Genomic DNA, 17,608 nt, shown 5'->3' on the forward strand with positions numbered 1-17,608 from the left:
TCATCATCATCATCATCATTGGCATTACGGCCCTTATAGTTTAGCCTTAGCCTCCCTCAGAACATCCGACCAATCACTCCTGTCTAATGCTCGTGTTCTCCATCTTCTAATTCCAACTTTTGTTAGGTCAGCCTGAACGTCATCCAGCCATCTCAATTTAGGTCGTCCGACTTTCCTTCTTCCTACTGGCAATGCATCTAGTAGAGCTTTGGGTGTGCGATTGTTCTCCATCCTGGCTACGTGTCCCAGCCACTCTAACCTTCTGAGTTTTATGTCAACAACAATGTTGTTATCTTTATATAATTCATATAACTCAGCATTTGTTTTAATTCGCCAAAACCCTTGCTCATAAGTAGGCCCAAAGATTTTCCGTAATACTTTCCGTTCCCAGGCATTTAAGATCTTAATTGCCCTTTCAGATAGAGTCCAGGTTTCACTTCCATATACTACTATTGGTTTAATAATAGTTTTATATATTCTTATTTTAGCTTTTCTTGAGATACACCTAGACTTCATAGTTTTATTCAATGCCCGAAGACCTCGATTCCCAGCTGCAATCTTCTCTTTTATATCAGTCATAACATCATTATTGTCTTTCACCATGGAACCCAGATACTTAAAACAGGAAACTCTATCAAAATCAGTATCATTTTGAAGTCATACCTTCTTGTATAAAATTAAAAGAATGTGTTGAGAACAAACTTATAATTTTCTCACTCCTTTAGTCAAAGGTAGGATTAGTGATTTCTAGACAATGATCTGTACTGTAAATCCAGGCAATGCGTGACGACCTTGTCTCACTCCACCGTCGAAGGGTTGACATCTGTTCTCAGGCACATTATTCTACTGTTACTTCTACTTGCCTTTTGTTCTCAGAAACATTTCCATTATGATGGATAGCATGCAAACAACGGAAAATGAAATTGCCTTCTATTATTAAAAGGGGATGAACATTTTGTTCAGAGCATAGATGAAGGTAAGATTCCTATGGCTTTCAAACTTCATCAACCCCCTCCCAGTTTCCATTAAGTGATCGGGAAATTCCAAGGCTGAGTACACAGTCACACCATAACACCGTTTGTCATTTCACTGTTTCTAGAGTTCGAACAGTGAATGTACTGTATAAAAATGTCGAAGTGTAAAGTGTTTTCTTTGGAAGATAAGGCGAATATTATAAGTGACATTGAACGTCATCTTTTTCAAGAGAACATCGGTCGACAGTATAGTTTAAGTAAATCAACTTGAGTAACAGTATAGAATATAATCCATTCCACAAAAATGAAATATTTTAATTATTGTATAGTATTTTATTTTGTTCACAATTGCATTCGTTTAAGGTTAAGGGAGAGACGCTTCGGATTTAATGAACCTCAGATATAGTGAACGAAATATGCTGGTCCGCAGAGGTTCACTAGAACCAGAGTTGACTGTATTTATTTAATCTGACAGGCGAATCCAGAAATGCATATAGAGTGCTACTTGGGAGGCCAGAGGGAAAAATACCTTTGGGGAGGCCGAGACATAGATGGGAGGATAATATTAAAATGGATTTGAGGGAGGTGCGATATGATAGAGACTGGATTAATCTTGCTCAGGATAGGGACCGATGGTGGCAATGAACCTGCGGGTACCTTAAAAGCCATTTGTAAGTATGACAGGATTAAGGCCATAAGGATTTCTCTTCCATCCTACCAAATAGCACATAAATACAAATATATATATATATATATATATATATACACAGACACTGATGAAAATAATGCAAATTAAATTAAAGCCCAGTAGAGGGTGAACAGGGTCAAAAGAACACTATAGAGATCTCAACGAGCTAATACAAGAAAGAAATGAAATAAAAACAATGTATTTGTTTGCAGACACAAAGGCCATAATAAACGTCCTCACCGTGTAGATGTGACAAAAATAAGCCAGCCTTCTTCAGAGAAGGATGGTGCAGAAGGAGGTCCTCCTGTCAAGGTTGCACGAGGAGGTTCCGGTACAGGCAATAACCGAGGAGACCCGCATGATCCTAACTCTTCAGACCATGTTGTTGCCATGACACAACTCAAGGAGCAGATTGCTTCTCTGCAGAAACAGTTGAACCAGAAGGATTCTCAGTTGCTAAGCAAAGATAAAATGGTGAGTCACGGCTCTCTACTTCCTTTGTTTCAGTCAAGATCTCAAAAGTTGCTGGTATATGTTATTCTTTCAGTAGTGGATGTAAGTATCATTTGAATTTTAAAAGCTATTGGTTCAGTTTAATCACATTTATATCTTCATACGAAATACGAACTTTTTTTTTTTAATATGCCGGTATTCAATTCATCATCATCCTTCACGAAGTAGGCCTCTGTAGACCTGTTTCGGCCCCATCTTCTAAAAGGTCTTCCTGGTCGACGATGTCCTCTAGGTTTATACTGCATCATAATTTTTGGGATTCTTGAATTTTCCATTCTTCTTACATGATCTAGCCAATTTAATTTGTATCTGTTGATTTTTTCTTCTACTGACTCTACTTCTAATTGTTCTAAAATTTCTTCATTCCTTTTTCGGTCTAAAAGAGTATATCCTGCTGTCCTCCTGAAAAATTTCATTTCCGTTGCTTTGATTCTGTTCATGTCTTTTTTATTTAATGTCCAAATCTCGCTTCTGTATAAAAGGGTGGGTAATGCTAGTGTATTATATATTTTTATTCTTGTAGATTTTTGTACTAATTTAGCTTTTAATGTATTATACGATGAAAGAGTAATGGAACGGAGAAAAATTCTCTCCGGTGTCAGGATTTGAACCCGGGTTTTCAGCTCTACGTGCTGATGCTTTATCCACTAAGCCACACCGGATACCCACCCCGGCGTCAGACAGAATCGTCTCAGATTAAGTTCCAACTCTTGGGTTCCCTCTAGTGGCCGCCCTCTGCACTATGTCATAGATGTCTATGAACCTAGGACTGAAGCCCGGTGTGGCTTAGTGGATAAAGCATCAGCACGTAGAGCTGAAAACCCGGGTTCAAATCCCGGCGCCGGGGAGAATTTTTCTCCGTTCCATTACTCTTTCATTTTATGATGACGCAGAATATCTGCTTGGAAATATCATATGTACTTCGGTACATTAAAATAATATATATGATATACATAAATCACTTTGTGATTTAAGACGGCGCTTATTCCGTCGGATCCTGGCCAACTAGTCACTCATAACGAGTGCACCTCAGCACATGTGTGGACTTCAGTCCTAGGTTCATAGACATCTATGACGTAGTGCAGAGGGTGGCCACTAGAGGGAACCCAAGAGTTGGAACTTAATCTGAGACGATTCTGTCTGACGCCGGGGTGGGTATCCGGTTTGGCTTAGTGGATAAAGCATCAGCATGTAGAGCTGAAAACCCGGGTTCAAATCCCGGTGCCGGAGAGAATTTTTCTCCGTTCCATTACTCTTTCATCGTATGATGATGCAGAATATCTGCATGGAAATATCATATGTACTTCGGTACATTAAAATAATATATATTTTAATGTATTGTTTATTATTCCTAGAATCTGTGTAACTTTGGTAATTTTCTTGTTCACATCTTTTTCATTTTGATAAGATATTTCACAACCCAGATAGTTGAAATTTTGTACTTATTCGAGGCATTGCTTATTGTGTATTATTTTACTTCTGACTGGGTCTTGTCCTAAAAATGCCATTACTTTTGATTTTTGTGCTGAAATATCCATCCCAAAATCTTTTAATACCCTCAAAAAAGCAGTATAAGGATATTTATTCAATTATTTGACAAAATCTCGTATCCGGAACTAGCCTGGTCCCTTTGGTGCTGGTTAAGAGGAATTCTACTGTATTTAAGATATTCAATGTTATTTTGAGTGTCATTTTATAATTTTAATTGTAATAATGTCATAATTTATTTACAGATCACAGAATTAAAAGCTAAGCATTTTACCGTCGAAAATGAACTTAGGAACAAGATGAAAAATATTCAAAAGGAACACGAAACTAAAGTGGAGACTATGTCTCTAAAGATTAAGTCCTTACAGAAAGAAGTGGCAACGCTGTCCAAGACTGGGAAGAAACAGATGTTAGCCGCAGCACGAGAACTAGGTGGTGGTGGTAGTGGTAGCGGCACTGACAGTCCCTCACTAGCGTAGTAGTAATTCTGATATTGTGACGTAAGATTGTAATGTTTGCATTTTTTTAAAATAAAGCTGTGTGCTGCAGTCAAAGAGAAGGAGAGCAAGAGCGGCCTGTAAGCGAAGGTGCAATCAGGCATGTGTGCAGCAAAATTCATTGGGTGGTATTTTTTCTTTTGCTGTGAAAGTGTATAATTGTGTCTTACATTGTGGACAAATGTTAGCAGCCGACACATTATGAAAGAAATTGTATGTAAAAAGAATTGTACAGGTTTTACACCTATCATGTCAATATTTACATATGAAGGATAGAGTTTTTTTATTGGACACCATATCTGTAAGTACACATATGTAGTTGTGACAAACATCAAACAGAATTCCTGATTGTTTAACTGTAAGCAGTCCTCCGTTTTTAAGGCCTTGAGGATAATTTCTCATTGTATTTATTTAATTGCCCTCCCTGTGTGTACGGATGGTATTTTTAACCGTAATGTTTACATGGGTGAATGAGGAAAGATACGAAGTGAATTGGTCTCATTTGTTGTCCATGTTGTCCTGTCAAGACTGTTTCTTCAGAAGTAGTTTATGTGTCAAATTGCCTCTCATATGATATATCTACAGTTTTTAAAATAGTTATTGTAAAGATGTAAGGTGAAGTGGGCTAAGTGTGATATTGGGGTTAGTGTGACACCAGATGTAAAATGCTGCTTCGCATTAAAATATAATATCAATCGTGAATTACAGTGCATATTGCCCTCTACAATGCTGCAAGTTCTGTTAAATTGACAGGCTAAAGTAAAAGAAAAGTATTGCTCTTGCATATAATAAGATACAATTGTATAGTGTCCAGATATGAGTTTCACTTGCCCGATTTTTTATCACATTGAGAAAAGTGTGGCCTGATACAAGGGCAACTGTGATCTATATATCACTTAAGGGGACTGGGAATCTCCTATCTTAACACATGTTAAATTAGTAACTTTTCTGTAAAACTGTCGGGAGTAAAACAGTCAAACTTTTATGCTTATTTCTAACACTCTTATAAGTAATCTGATGGAAGGGTTTTAAAAATAACAATATTTTATACATTTATTAATTTTTTTCTGAATATGTAAATTTTAACCTCATTTTTTATGTATTTTTAAAGAAATCTGCTTTAAAAACCATTATTTTTAAAAAATCCTATATCAATTTATGCTACAGTACCAGCTAATTACACACAGAAAATGTGAAATAAATCTAACCACTAGAAGCTGAGATATGGTATACTTTATAGAGAAAAATACTAACTTACGAAAAATGGCTGCCAAAGTTATCAGAACACCCCAGCTACATATTCCTCATCATAAATAAATGTTTTTAAAATATATTCCCATAATGTGCATAAATGATATACCGTTGGAAAGAGGATTTTTCGGAGAATATAAATCAATTAAAAAAAAAAAATTGAAATTTTGAGCATATTACAGAATCCCTTCAAAGTTATCAGAACACCACAACTGCATATTCCTCATTGTAAATAAATTTTTTAAAAATACATTTCCGTAATAATAATGTGCATAAATGATATACAATTGGAAGAAGATTTTTCAGAGAATATAAATCAATAAAAAACAAAAATTGAAATTTTGAGCATATTACAGGATCCTGGTCCCCTTAATAGTGATATCAACTTAAGTATTCAAGTAACATAAATTGAGGCGTTCTCTGGAACAAGAATCTAATTACAAAATTTTGAATTTGAGATACAAATCATCAAACATTTTTGATCTGATATAACAGCATTGTACAGAACAATGCTCAAATGTTTCTAGAAGACGATGCGTTTGTTGCACGGAAATAATATTGTGACAGGAAGGGGATGTGTTATTAAGGATTCAATATAATTATGCTGGAAACGGAAAAATGACGTAACATACGTTAAGTTGTTATTCCAGGGAATGTTTCAATTTTTCATTCTTTGCACTTACATAGATTGAGTGTCACAATAGCTGTCACAGTCTTCTGGAAACTGAATGCCATTACTCTATCTAGCCATTGATTTGGCTCCAAATTTGTTGCTGTCAGGGCTGTTTGTACTCCATTTATCCAAGTCTTTTTATGGACGATCCGTTTCCCTTCTCTCTTTGGGTCCAATTTATTAATTAATTTCGGTATTCTCTCTTCTGGCATCCTTTTAACACTGCAGTGTTTTGTTGTCTTAGCCTGGCTTGCCTTTCACTTCCATAACTTTCTTTATACGTTCATTTCTTATTCTTCCCTTCTTTGATTTTCCTGCTGACCTTCATAAAACATTTTTTATTTCTGTAGATAAACGTTATTTGATTATCTGGTGGGAATTTGTTGTACCTCTGCTCCATATTTCAAAATATGTGCCTTTTATTGAAAAATATTTACAGTTGTAATTATCTTTATTCATTTTTTAAAACTAATTTCATTTTATTATATACAGTCGAACTTGGGTTAATTCGAAATTGAAGGGATCGTTAATAAATCGAATTATCCGAGAATTCGAATTAGACAAGTTTCAATAAATGTTGTCTTACTTTCTACACCAGAGGCGTTTTGATTGAAATATACCTAACCAACTAAATTTATGGAGTCTCCATGGGAATCATACCGAGAAACGTGTAAAAAAATCAATGCAAGACAGTGACAACAAAATTATTTATTCAAAATTTTGTAAAACATTGTCAAAATATAGGACAATCAAAGTTTTTTTTTAAAAGAGCTTGATACTTTTGTTTGTTTTTTAGAATTTAATTATTGATTCATGCAAAATTCTTCGGATTTATTGAGCAACTGGAAAATTGTTTCACATTTTGTTGTCCTACATCATAGTACCTTAATTTCTGGATGTGATTCATGGTTTGGACGATTGTAGGAAATGGTTTTGCAGGATGTTCTGCCCTTCTTCGTCTGAAGATAGGGCAGTGGTCTACTTGTGCTCGTAATTTCGGAAATGAATTTCGTTGAATTTCACTTCGAATTATCAAAAAAAGAAAAAGAAGATCGAATTACAGATGATTTTTTTAGCATTGTGTTGTATAGAAATGTCAGGGAACCAAGCGAAAAGTTCGACTGTACTGTGATAAAGCGTACTTTTTAATTGTTTAGCTAGAATCTTTTTTGCACTTCCTAGTGCTGAAGTCTAACCTTTTATTATCTGGCTGTAAAAATAAATATTTCATATTAACTTAAAAAAGAACTATTTTACATTATATCCCATTATTTTGCTTTGTAAAACTTTGGGGACAGGTTTTATCTACAAAATGGTTAGAAACAATTTCATTCTGAAAAATGAAAAAAAGACAGATTGAAATTGGTCCCCATGTACTTGTCCCAGAAGCAGATTAACATAATGAATATGTCTGTGCCATGGTTTACACTTCCCCCAGATGATAGGAAAAGTGTGACAAGAGACTGTGTTTTAAATAATTAATCAAAACGTCATAACCTGTATGTACCAAGAAAAAACTCGGATAATTTTACGTTATTTAAAGAACATTCAAAAATACCTTCCCACAATTTGAAATTTCAATAACTAAAATCTCAGCTAACGAAGTACTATTGGGACACTAGATGGAAAAATGCAAGAACCCCAAAATTCAGAGCATTAACAACAATTGAAAATTTCATCAAAATTTATATTGGTGCATTGGCCCGTTAAACTTATTGTGCAATGTCTAGGTTACTCTTACCCCACTTCACCTTAATCAGGAAGCTGAAATTTGAATTGTGATATTTTTGTAAAATGGGCTGAACAGTATTGGATTAGCTGTATCTTAATTAAATATTGTTCCTCATGGAAACTAAAGAAATTTAAAATATGTTTAACTTATATGGTAGGGGAAAAGATATTTTGTAGTTATTAATAATTCATTTTGTAATATATCACTGTATTACATTAGAATGACCTACTTATTCTAGTATGGACAAATTTCCTCTTCTGACAAGTTTTATATAATTTTATACCAATATAGTTGACAAGGAATTTGCTGTCTTTAATCTGATTTAGTGGCTAGAAATAACATTAGCAAACAGAATCCATATTTTAAATTGCAACAGTATGCGTTTGCAAAATACTTGAATTATTATTAAAGTGTTATAATATATAGTTCATCAATTCTCTTAAGATGCACCCTGCCTCTTGCCTCAGGGCTAGACTTACATAATATCAACAAGATATAATCATTCTCTTAGGGAAAAACTACGAGAGTCACTCCAAATGTACCACATTTAAAAATTAATACTGTTTGTACACTGTAATTTGCCTACATGGTCTCTTTCCCTCTCACTTTACTTCTGGACTGTAATCTTGTGGTTTTCATGCTTGCTTTTGAATCTGAGTGTCTCGAGTTCAAATCTGACCAATGGCAATGGCAATAAAAGCCCCTTAATATGGGTTCTGTTGAAAGAGTAATACAGCTGGGAAGTTCATTGTCTTAGTTTTAGCAGGATTGACGAGTTTTGACTAAAAGTGATCAGAATGACAAACTTATTTGCAGGGATAAAGTTATTTAAAAATTAAGACTAGATCTGGAAGTTTCAGGTTCGATTCCCAGGCTCGACTCGCAGGAAATTTTCCTTGAAAAAGAAAAGTTCCCTGAATGTCTATTGTCTGGAAATTCGTATGAATGTGAGTGTGATTGCGAGTGTGTAGAGCTACTAATTAACCAGTCTTCAAAATATGTAATACAATATATCAGGACTGTTGCTGGACACAATCTTGAACACAATTTTCAACATCACATTGTTGATATGTAACGCCATCAGTTGGTGCAATTGGAAAGCACTCATAGATGCTGGAAATTTAACAATGAATTTAAAAAAAATAATAATAAAAAATTCAACATTCATCAACATTAGCTTGCACCTATAGAGTAATCTAATTTAGTAATCTTCAAGAGGTAATAGGCAAATGGTACACTTCTTCCATATCCACATTACAGTAGAGATGCTCAGTTGAGGCTCTCTTTATAAGCTCTGCATCATTTGGTTTGGGTCATTTTGAGCTCTTCTTTTATCCAATGTACTTCCTTATATTTTGGCTTCGACTTTAGCTGCAAATATTTCGAAATGTAGATTTTAGTCACTTATTTCTTTGGAATTCTTATAATTTTTTACTGTCCATTTAGATGGTTATTATCTGGCGTTTTCTGGTTAGATCTCATTCAGACGAATCATTTGAGACACGTATCACCGTCCTACACATTGCAGTTTGGAGATATACTGACTTGAAGACTAGTGACTTTGAAGTCATTAATGTTAGATGCTTAAGTCCTTTGGTTATCGAAGTCAGTTTTCACATTTTGGCAGTCAGTTATACTTTTTGAGATAGTAGCTAAAGTTGTATACTCCTTTTTTTTTGCTTGCCCAACATTTTCTAGAGAGCACACTTATCGGACCAATTTTAAAGATGTATCCACATCAAAATTATGGTTCATTGTTGAAGTAGTGGCAGAGAAGTAGGCGTACCCCTTCTTTATTTTCGACACTATGATGGTTATGATTGAATGCTTGATATGGACACTTGCCTGATCGTATAACATTAGTGTGAAGACTGTCATTATCGTAGCACAACTCAATTCTGCGTCATATTTTGCGGAGATGATCTGTAGTGACGTGTGTCAAGGCAGCTTCAACAGCTGTTTGTAAATCTTCTGTTGTGCGATACTGGTTATCACTCCCACTGCATGGTTACCAACACAACACATCTTCGCGAAATAAAGGAGGGTATGCTTACTTATTATTCTGTACATTTTACATCTTGAATGTTGTAGAGAAAGGTGAGTTTTTAATAAAAAAATGATGTGTTACTTATGGAGTGACTGTTGTAAGTTTGTCTTCAGATTGTATGTTTCCTCCACTACATGAAGTGGTGCTAATTAACATACTTTTACTATTTAGCACTATACTGTCATTAATTTATTTGATAATTATGCCAGCTAGCAGTTGATACAGAAGTGTTGCCACATAGCCTGAACAAAATCAGCTGTAGTGTGATGTAGGACTGATATTTATTCGTGTGTCAGAAATCACTACCTGTGATAACCAAATGCAGTAAGAATGGTGTTAAAATACCAGCTTCTATTTCTTTATTCTTTATTATGTGCCATTCCTTCAAATGATGTGAAAGTTGTCTGCTGTCTTGTATTTAGGCTTTTGGCAACACACAAATAATTGACTGACGAAAAGATGGAGATATCTGAAGCTCATTGCTTATCAACAGAAGTTAAAGTGAAAGAAAGGGTTGCTATGGTAACTGACGTCAGTGCAATGCATTTAGCTGTCATAATGCTCAACTTAGTGACTAAAATTGAATCTCCTTCATACATTTTGTAAGAAGGATAATCCTCAATTTAAATAACAATAATAAACAGAGGGAATAGTCAAGAGTATGTACTAGTACCAGTGGGAGATTTTGAAACTGTGCTAGTTCACACATAGGCGCTGATATCATATGGGATGTTTTCATTCATAGTGAGGGCGATTTTAAATGGAACACTGTACATTTATCTAATTGGTGATTCTCATATTAAAACAGTATTATCTTACAGTGAGTAACTACATACTAGGTTCAAAAAGTTCCCGGAATTTGCTAGCATCATAGAAACAACGTACCTTAAACACTATTCTACAGCATTCCCTTCAAAATAGTTGCCTTCCGCAACAACACACTTTTGCCAACGCGTGTAGAGTTCCTGGAAGCCATTTTGTGAAACCCGTCTTAGTGCTCTCGTCGCGTTTGCGATAACCTCTTCAGCATTGAATCTCCGTCATTTCAGATGACTTTTCAGACGGGGAAACAGAAAGTAATCAGGTGGTGAGAGATCAGGAGAGTATGGTGGGTGATCCAAAGCAGTTATGTTGTGCCTGGCAAGAAAATTCTTTACATTAATTGCGCGATGAGCAGGTGCATTGTCATGCATAAGGAACCAGTTGTTTTCTACCCACTTTTCTGGACGTTTCCTTCTCACTGCGTCCCAGAGGCGACGGAGGGTTTCTACGTACAATTCTTTCGTTACAGTACGACCTTCTGGAATGAACTCATGGTGCATGAGACCCTGAGAGTCGAAGAAAACTTCCAACATAACTTTGCTTTAAGTATGCTTAAATGCGACAGGCTCATGTCAGTAGATTTACTGGCATGAAAAAGAACTCCTGCGGGACAAGATTCCGGCACATCCGGCGATGCTGATATAACCTCTGCAGTTGCGAGCGTCGTTAAATAAAACATAACATTTAAAATAACTTTGCCTTTGGAAGTGTCCCTAGGAAATTTTTGCTTCCGAGGAGATGTTTTCGATTTCCACTCAGATGACTGTCGTTTAGGGACTGGGTCGTACAAGTAGCACCAGTTTCATTTTGTTTAAGAAATCACCATCTTCATCAGCCATACTGATCATGTCCCCAGCAAAACACAGAACTTGATGTTTGTACTTTGCTCTGTGGACATAATTACAAAATGCGACGAACAAACGAAACACTATGATAAACAATTGCCTACAACTCAAAACCAATAATTGCCATTATCAGCAAACTTTAAGGAAATGACATCATGAATGTTACCAACAAAACAAATGTATAATATCCCTTGTTATATATTAATACGAAAAATGGTAGTAAAATTCCGGGAACTTTTTGAACCTAGTAGTATAACATTCAAAGTAGAATTACTAACTTGTGGAAACTGAACGAATATAACACATAACATCAGTCTAAAGAAAATAATGTTGATATAATTGATTCTAAATCATCAGGAGAAGTTATAACCTCAAAACGCGGAGTAAACAAACAATATAAATGAGATAAGTACATCTACAATCAGCTAAAGGCTCTGGGAAGAAGTCTAATACTACAGCAGATCTTATCATTATGCAGATCTGTAGGGGAATGAAGAATCTGACTTTCTAGAAAAAAAATAAACAGTGCAATAGGTCGGTAACCAAAGCAACATTTATCAGTAGGCAGAACATTAAAATATCTTAAGAAAATTAATAAATGCAAAGACAAAGAACTTTAAAATATCTTGAAAATTAATAAATAAAATGACAAAAACCAATTCAAGAGATTTTATTCCAAAAAAGATCTGAGAACATACAAATATTAAATAAAATTTAATAGCATCATTCTTTAGGCTCTTCATTGACCCAAGACTCTCTAAATCAGCGGTTCCCAACATTTTTTTGTCTTTCGTACCCCTTAACTAGGGGTTTTTACTGAAATTGTACCCCTAATTCCCCCCTCACACCATTTTTTTACCACACCACTTTACATAAAAGATAATAAAATGATTATGTATATCTAGGTTAGTTTTTTTGAGTTCAAATAATAGAAACAAACTTGGCAAAGGCATTATTTATTTTACAATTTTCTGAACGTAATAATATAATGGAAACTAATAAATCTGATAGTTATTTCATTAACACGTGTTTTATAATGTTATACTATCAAATATAAATGTTAGTAGTAACAGAATAAAAGATTACATTTACGAAACACGTTAAAAAAATTTCAGATTTATCTTTACTTGTATCATCAGGTATTGCATGGCGTGAAGCAACAAGATATAATGTCCGCCATTACCAATTATCTTTGGTGTACCCCTGAATGGCCCAACCCATATCCCAGATTGGTAACTGCTGATTTAAATGAACAGACTGTGAATAAGAGTAACAAAAATGTGCGAAAATCACATCCTACAATGTAGAACACCAGACTAGATAAGATCTGAGGGAACTGTTTTTCCTCTCCAATGCATGAGCACTGGCTTATGATGGCTGCAGACCCAGATTCGAATTCTGGTGATGGTGGACAAAGTCAAGATTTCTGAAGGTTTTCTCGGTGTTGTCCTGTTTCTGTTGTTCTACTGTCCCTCTCCTTTTCAATATTCATCACCATTTCAGTAGCATTTATCACTGTCTTACAGTTCACTGAAACTCATCAATAAAATAATCATCTATCATAATAAAATAAAATCCTAAAAAAGAAAACTATGAATATATTATGTATATGTGTATATGTCTCTATCTATGTCATTGATTTATTTTTAGAATTATCCTAGTTTTTAGTTTATTTATAGCTACTACATCTTGTAAAATTGTTTGTTGTTCTGTTAATAACCAATATTATTAGATTCCCATCCTTCTTTTGTCCACATTTTAATAAAAAAGGATGTCCCATTTTAGAACTTACTGAAAAGAGAAACAGACGTGTGTCAATTTATTTTTAATGCTACTTTTTCAGTCTTATTGTCTACTTCATTCCAAGTTATTCCACAGTAAATTGCTAATTACACTTATCATATTTTAGTGATGATCATCAGATTCATTTTATTCTTCCACTCCATTTTTGTCAGAATTTTTAATTAACGTTTGGTCTTCAGGAGAACTGGTACTTCTTGGGTACCGATATGTAATTTACATGACACAAGGTCAACTCTTAACATACCTCTACTCTTTGAACTTTTTCTTGCTGAAAATCGAAAATAAGACAGCTGAAACTATAATAATTAAATAATAATAATAATAAACATAAACATAAAATAGGTTCTCATGTAATCAGCGCCTATGAGGGTGAATATAGTTTTCAAGGTGGAGATGTAATATGTGTAAGTCTAGCTGAAGGGTACTTTGAACCTTAGGAGTAAAGTAGCTGCAACATAAAGTCAACTACCCAGTAGCAAAAAGAGTGCAGTGAGCTTTACTCCTTAACATCACTAACTAGAAGAGTGCATTGTAAGGTTGTGTCTTGTATCCGTGTAACCTTTGCTGTCTTGGATTTGAAAATGTGCTGTAACATGTAGATGTAATGTCTGACATTCTCAAATCAATATGCATGTAATTGTCAAGTTTGTTATCTCTTATCTCAGTTTCATTTGTTATACAGTTGCTATGGATACAGTAACATATGAAGAATCATGATTTTGATTCAGCAGAAAACTTTGTTTTGTGTTATATTACATAAGTAGATAGTTATAATTTTTATAAAAGAGAATTGTGTTAAAGCATATTATGGGGACTTCCCATATACGAAATCTTATACTTTAAAGAGACATATTTGTCTGTGTACATTTCTTACAAAGTTGCAGAGATTGTATCTGCAGACAAGAAGGGAAAGAGAGAGTAAAATTGGCATTATACCTCGAGGAAAATTATTGCAAAAACACGAATAACACATTTAAAATTGCTATATGAAAGTAATTTATATTTATAAGTAAATTTTTTCAAAATTTGTATTGCAATATAATTAATTTCGAACATCTTTACAATTCGTCAAGAGATCTTTATGCCATTCCTACATGAAAATGTGTATATTTGCCACATCTTTACAATTCGTCAAGAGATCTTTATGCCCTTCCTACATTGAAATATGTGTATTTGCCACGCACATAATGATTAATGTAGGCCCAGGAGATACTGCTGAAATGAAGAAATGAGAGTGTCTTCTCACATAGAACATGCAGAGATTGAATGAGAATTTTTTCGCTTTTAAATATTACATAATGTTATGACGAATGTATTCCGTGAAAACCATGAATGTGATAAACAGAAAATATTTATGAATCACATCACTTAAATGCAGACATGAGAAATGTCAATTTCTCATAATAAAAGAAAAGAATAAAAGTATACGCAACACTGAGAAAATATTAAAAAAATTAAATGAAATATCATCACTGTTATTTCAAAACCTCGTAAATCTAGTGACTGGTAAAATTCAGGTTTCATGCAAAATACCGATTCTCAATGGTTTATGGACCCTTATAGAAGAATAAATAATACAGTACAGCAAATGACAAGATACAAAACCACGTAGGTACATTGGAATGATAGCATACTCGTTAATACAAAACCTCTTATAGTTAATGTTTGGATGTACGAGTTTTTGGGACTTAATTCTGTTAGGTAACAAAATCTGGTAAATGGTCAATGCAAGGTTTTCGTAGTTACATTTTGTGAAAGCACTTTCTTTCGCTCCATTAATATTTTTGTTCTTACTGAAAAATGTTGTTTTCTGGAGTTACGAGGTTTTGGAATTGCAGCGATGATAATACTGAAATAAAGCAAGTTCACTCAAATTTTTCGATTATCGAATTTCACGTAATAAATTCAGTGAAAGAGTAGCAATATTGCAAGATCATAGTAAGACTCCTCATACAGAATTCGTTTTCATTGTAACAGTTGTATATTAACATGTTTTGTATGTAAAACATGGGAACACCTTTAACATAAATTTAATCAACCTAATCTAGGATAAGTTAATGTGACCAAACCTAACTTAGGAAAAGAAGTAGACTGTACTTACATCAACAACTAACATTTTAGTATTTTTCTTTACTATATCCAGAAAGTTCTGATTACATTTAATTACTGTTAATTATAAATATTCAATTCTTTTTCTTTACTATAAATTTATCACATTCGTTAATTTTAGAAAATACTTTCATCAGACATGTTTTTTTAAATTCCTATATCTCTATTTAAGCGGAATATGTGGCATAAAGGACTCCAAGAAATTGTGAAGGTGGCTTTGATATTTTCTTTTCATGTTCGTTTCAAACTGTGTTAATGTGACTTATAAATAGGTAGATAATTTTAAAATATTATGAAAGATGTAGCAACTTATCTATTGTTGCATTTGATTTTAATGTAATATTTAATTTTTAAATCAAAAACAGTTTACACGGTATCTTTGAAATTATATGTATGTAAAACATCAAGAGCATGTTACATATTATATTACAGATAAATTGTATGCATATTTATCCATTTTTCACGTGTGCTTGTTAAATTTCTATTCTTTTCCACAAGTACAAAGTTGATAATCTTTGCAAGGGGATAAATAAAGTGAATAAGTACATATGCTCTTATGCATGTACTGTAAGAAATAATTCAGCATTCTTACTTGTACAGAAATACAGAGGGTGTGGGGACAGCATTCTGCATTGACTTCTGTGACTGCAAATTACGTGACATTGCACCAAGTTTTTTTATATACTATATATCATGGTAATAAAATTAATTAATTTTATGAAAAACACATCTATTAATTTCTGTGTTGCCTGATTTATCATTGTATTTACCTTTATATTGTTTCCCTTTCCATTTTGTCAAATTTTGGATGAAAGATTGTTGTAAAATTCTAGTTTATTTGTCCCATAAATTTCATTGTCACATCTCTTAATATTTCACATCACGGAAGGAACAATTGAAACAGTTCTTAAAGTGGGTTGGTGTGAGCTGGGTATTCTTTTTTATTAGGTTATTTTACGATGCTGTATCGACATCTAGGTTATCTATTGTCTGAATGAAATGAAGGTGATAATGCCGGTGAAATGAGTCCGGGGTCCAGCACTGAAAGTTACCCAGCACTTGCTCGTACTGGGTTGAGGGAAAACCCTGGAAAAAACCTCAACCAGGTAACTTGCCCCGACCGGGATTCGAACCAGGCCACCTGGTTTCGCGGCCAGACGTGCTGACCATTACTCCACAGGTGTGGACTAGCTGGGTATGCATATGAAACCTGGAAAATGAGCCTGTATGGCATACTGTTAATAAGACTGATGAAATGTGAATTTAATATAGGCCTACACTAGACTCTCTGTAATCTGGTCTCCTTCAACCGCACTTCCGATCTGTAATAGTTTTCTGGGAAATTTGCATCTGTGTTATGTTTTTCATTTCATTTATTGATATCTGTTGTTTCTAAAACTAAAATTTAACATTCTAATACCAGAGTATTACACAAATTATACATAAGTAATTCACGAAAATATCTTTTGTTTTTAAACTAAAATTTAATATTCTAATACCAGAGTATTAGACAAATTATACATAAGTAATTCACAAAAATATCTGTTGTTTTTAAAACTAAAATTTAACATTCTAATACCAGAGTATTACACAAATTATACGTAATTCACAAAAATATCTGTTGTTTTTAAACTAAAATTTAACATTCTAATACCAGAGTATTACACAAATTATACATAATTCACAAAAATATATGTTCCTTAAACTAAAATTTAATATACTAATACCAAGATCAGATTCTTAAGAGGTCTAGAAGGACTATAACATACATAAATCACAAATAAGCCTATATACTTTGTAGACTAACATTTAAACTCCAGGATAAGAGACTTAAGAAGTACATAAAGATGATAATAATAAAGTTAATAACATAATAATAATAATAATTGAGATAATTTATATCAAAATTTCAGAGTGGAGAAGAAGATGGTGTTAAGAATGGTGATGGATTAATATTAATTTGTTACACTATATTATTTATGTACGTATATATGTGTAATGTTCTAGTTTCGATTTAGAAGTGCGAGTGGAGTGGTTGGCCCAGCTTATAATATTAAATTTAATGACAATTTTAAGCATTTTCAGTAATCCGGCACCTCTTTGTGTAAGGAATAGCCAGATTAGAAAGTCAACTGTAAAGATTAGCATCCATCTCAAACAATGTAT

The 17,608-nt window shown here is 33.7% G+C and overlaps 1 protein-coding gene and 1 long non-coding RNA gene across 3 annotated transcripts in view; one reads left to right on the top strand and one right to left on the bottom strand.

Annotated features, from left to right (window-relative positions):
- Positions 1-16,169, top strand: part of LOC138704670 (protein FAM76A) — a 32,527-nt gene extending 16,358 nt beyond the window's left edge. For both annotated transcript variants that reach the window (XM_069832794.1, XM_069832795.1), the window contains 2 exons: positions 1,875-2,136; positions 3,909-16,169. In XM_069832794.1, coding sequence (XP_069688895.1) covers positions 1,875-2,136; positions 3,909-4,142 — 496 coding nt within the window. In that variant the 3' untranslated portion in view covers positions 4,143-16,169. The remainder of the gene's footprint in view (positions 1-1,874; positions 2,137-3,908) is intronic.
- LOC138704671 (uncharacterized) overlaps positions 1-17,608 on the bottom strand; it is a 464,077-nt gene that overhangs the window by 121,291 nt on the left and 325,178 nt on the right. The gene's annotated exons all lie outside the window — the stretch shown is intronic.

Source organism: Periplaneta americana, chromosome 8 (genome assembly GCF_040183065.1).
Source record: "Periplaneta americana isolate PAMFEO1 chromosome 8, P.americana_PAMFEO1_priV1, whole genome shotgun sequence".
In the NCBI taxonomy this organism is placed as follows: domain Eukaryota; kingdom Metazoa; phylum Arthropoda; class Insecta; order Blattodea; family Blattidae; genus Periplaneta; species Periplaneta americana.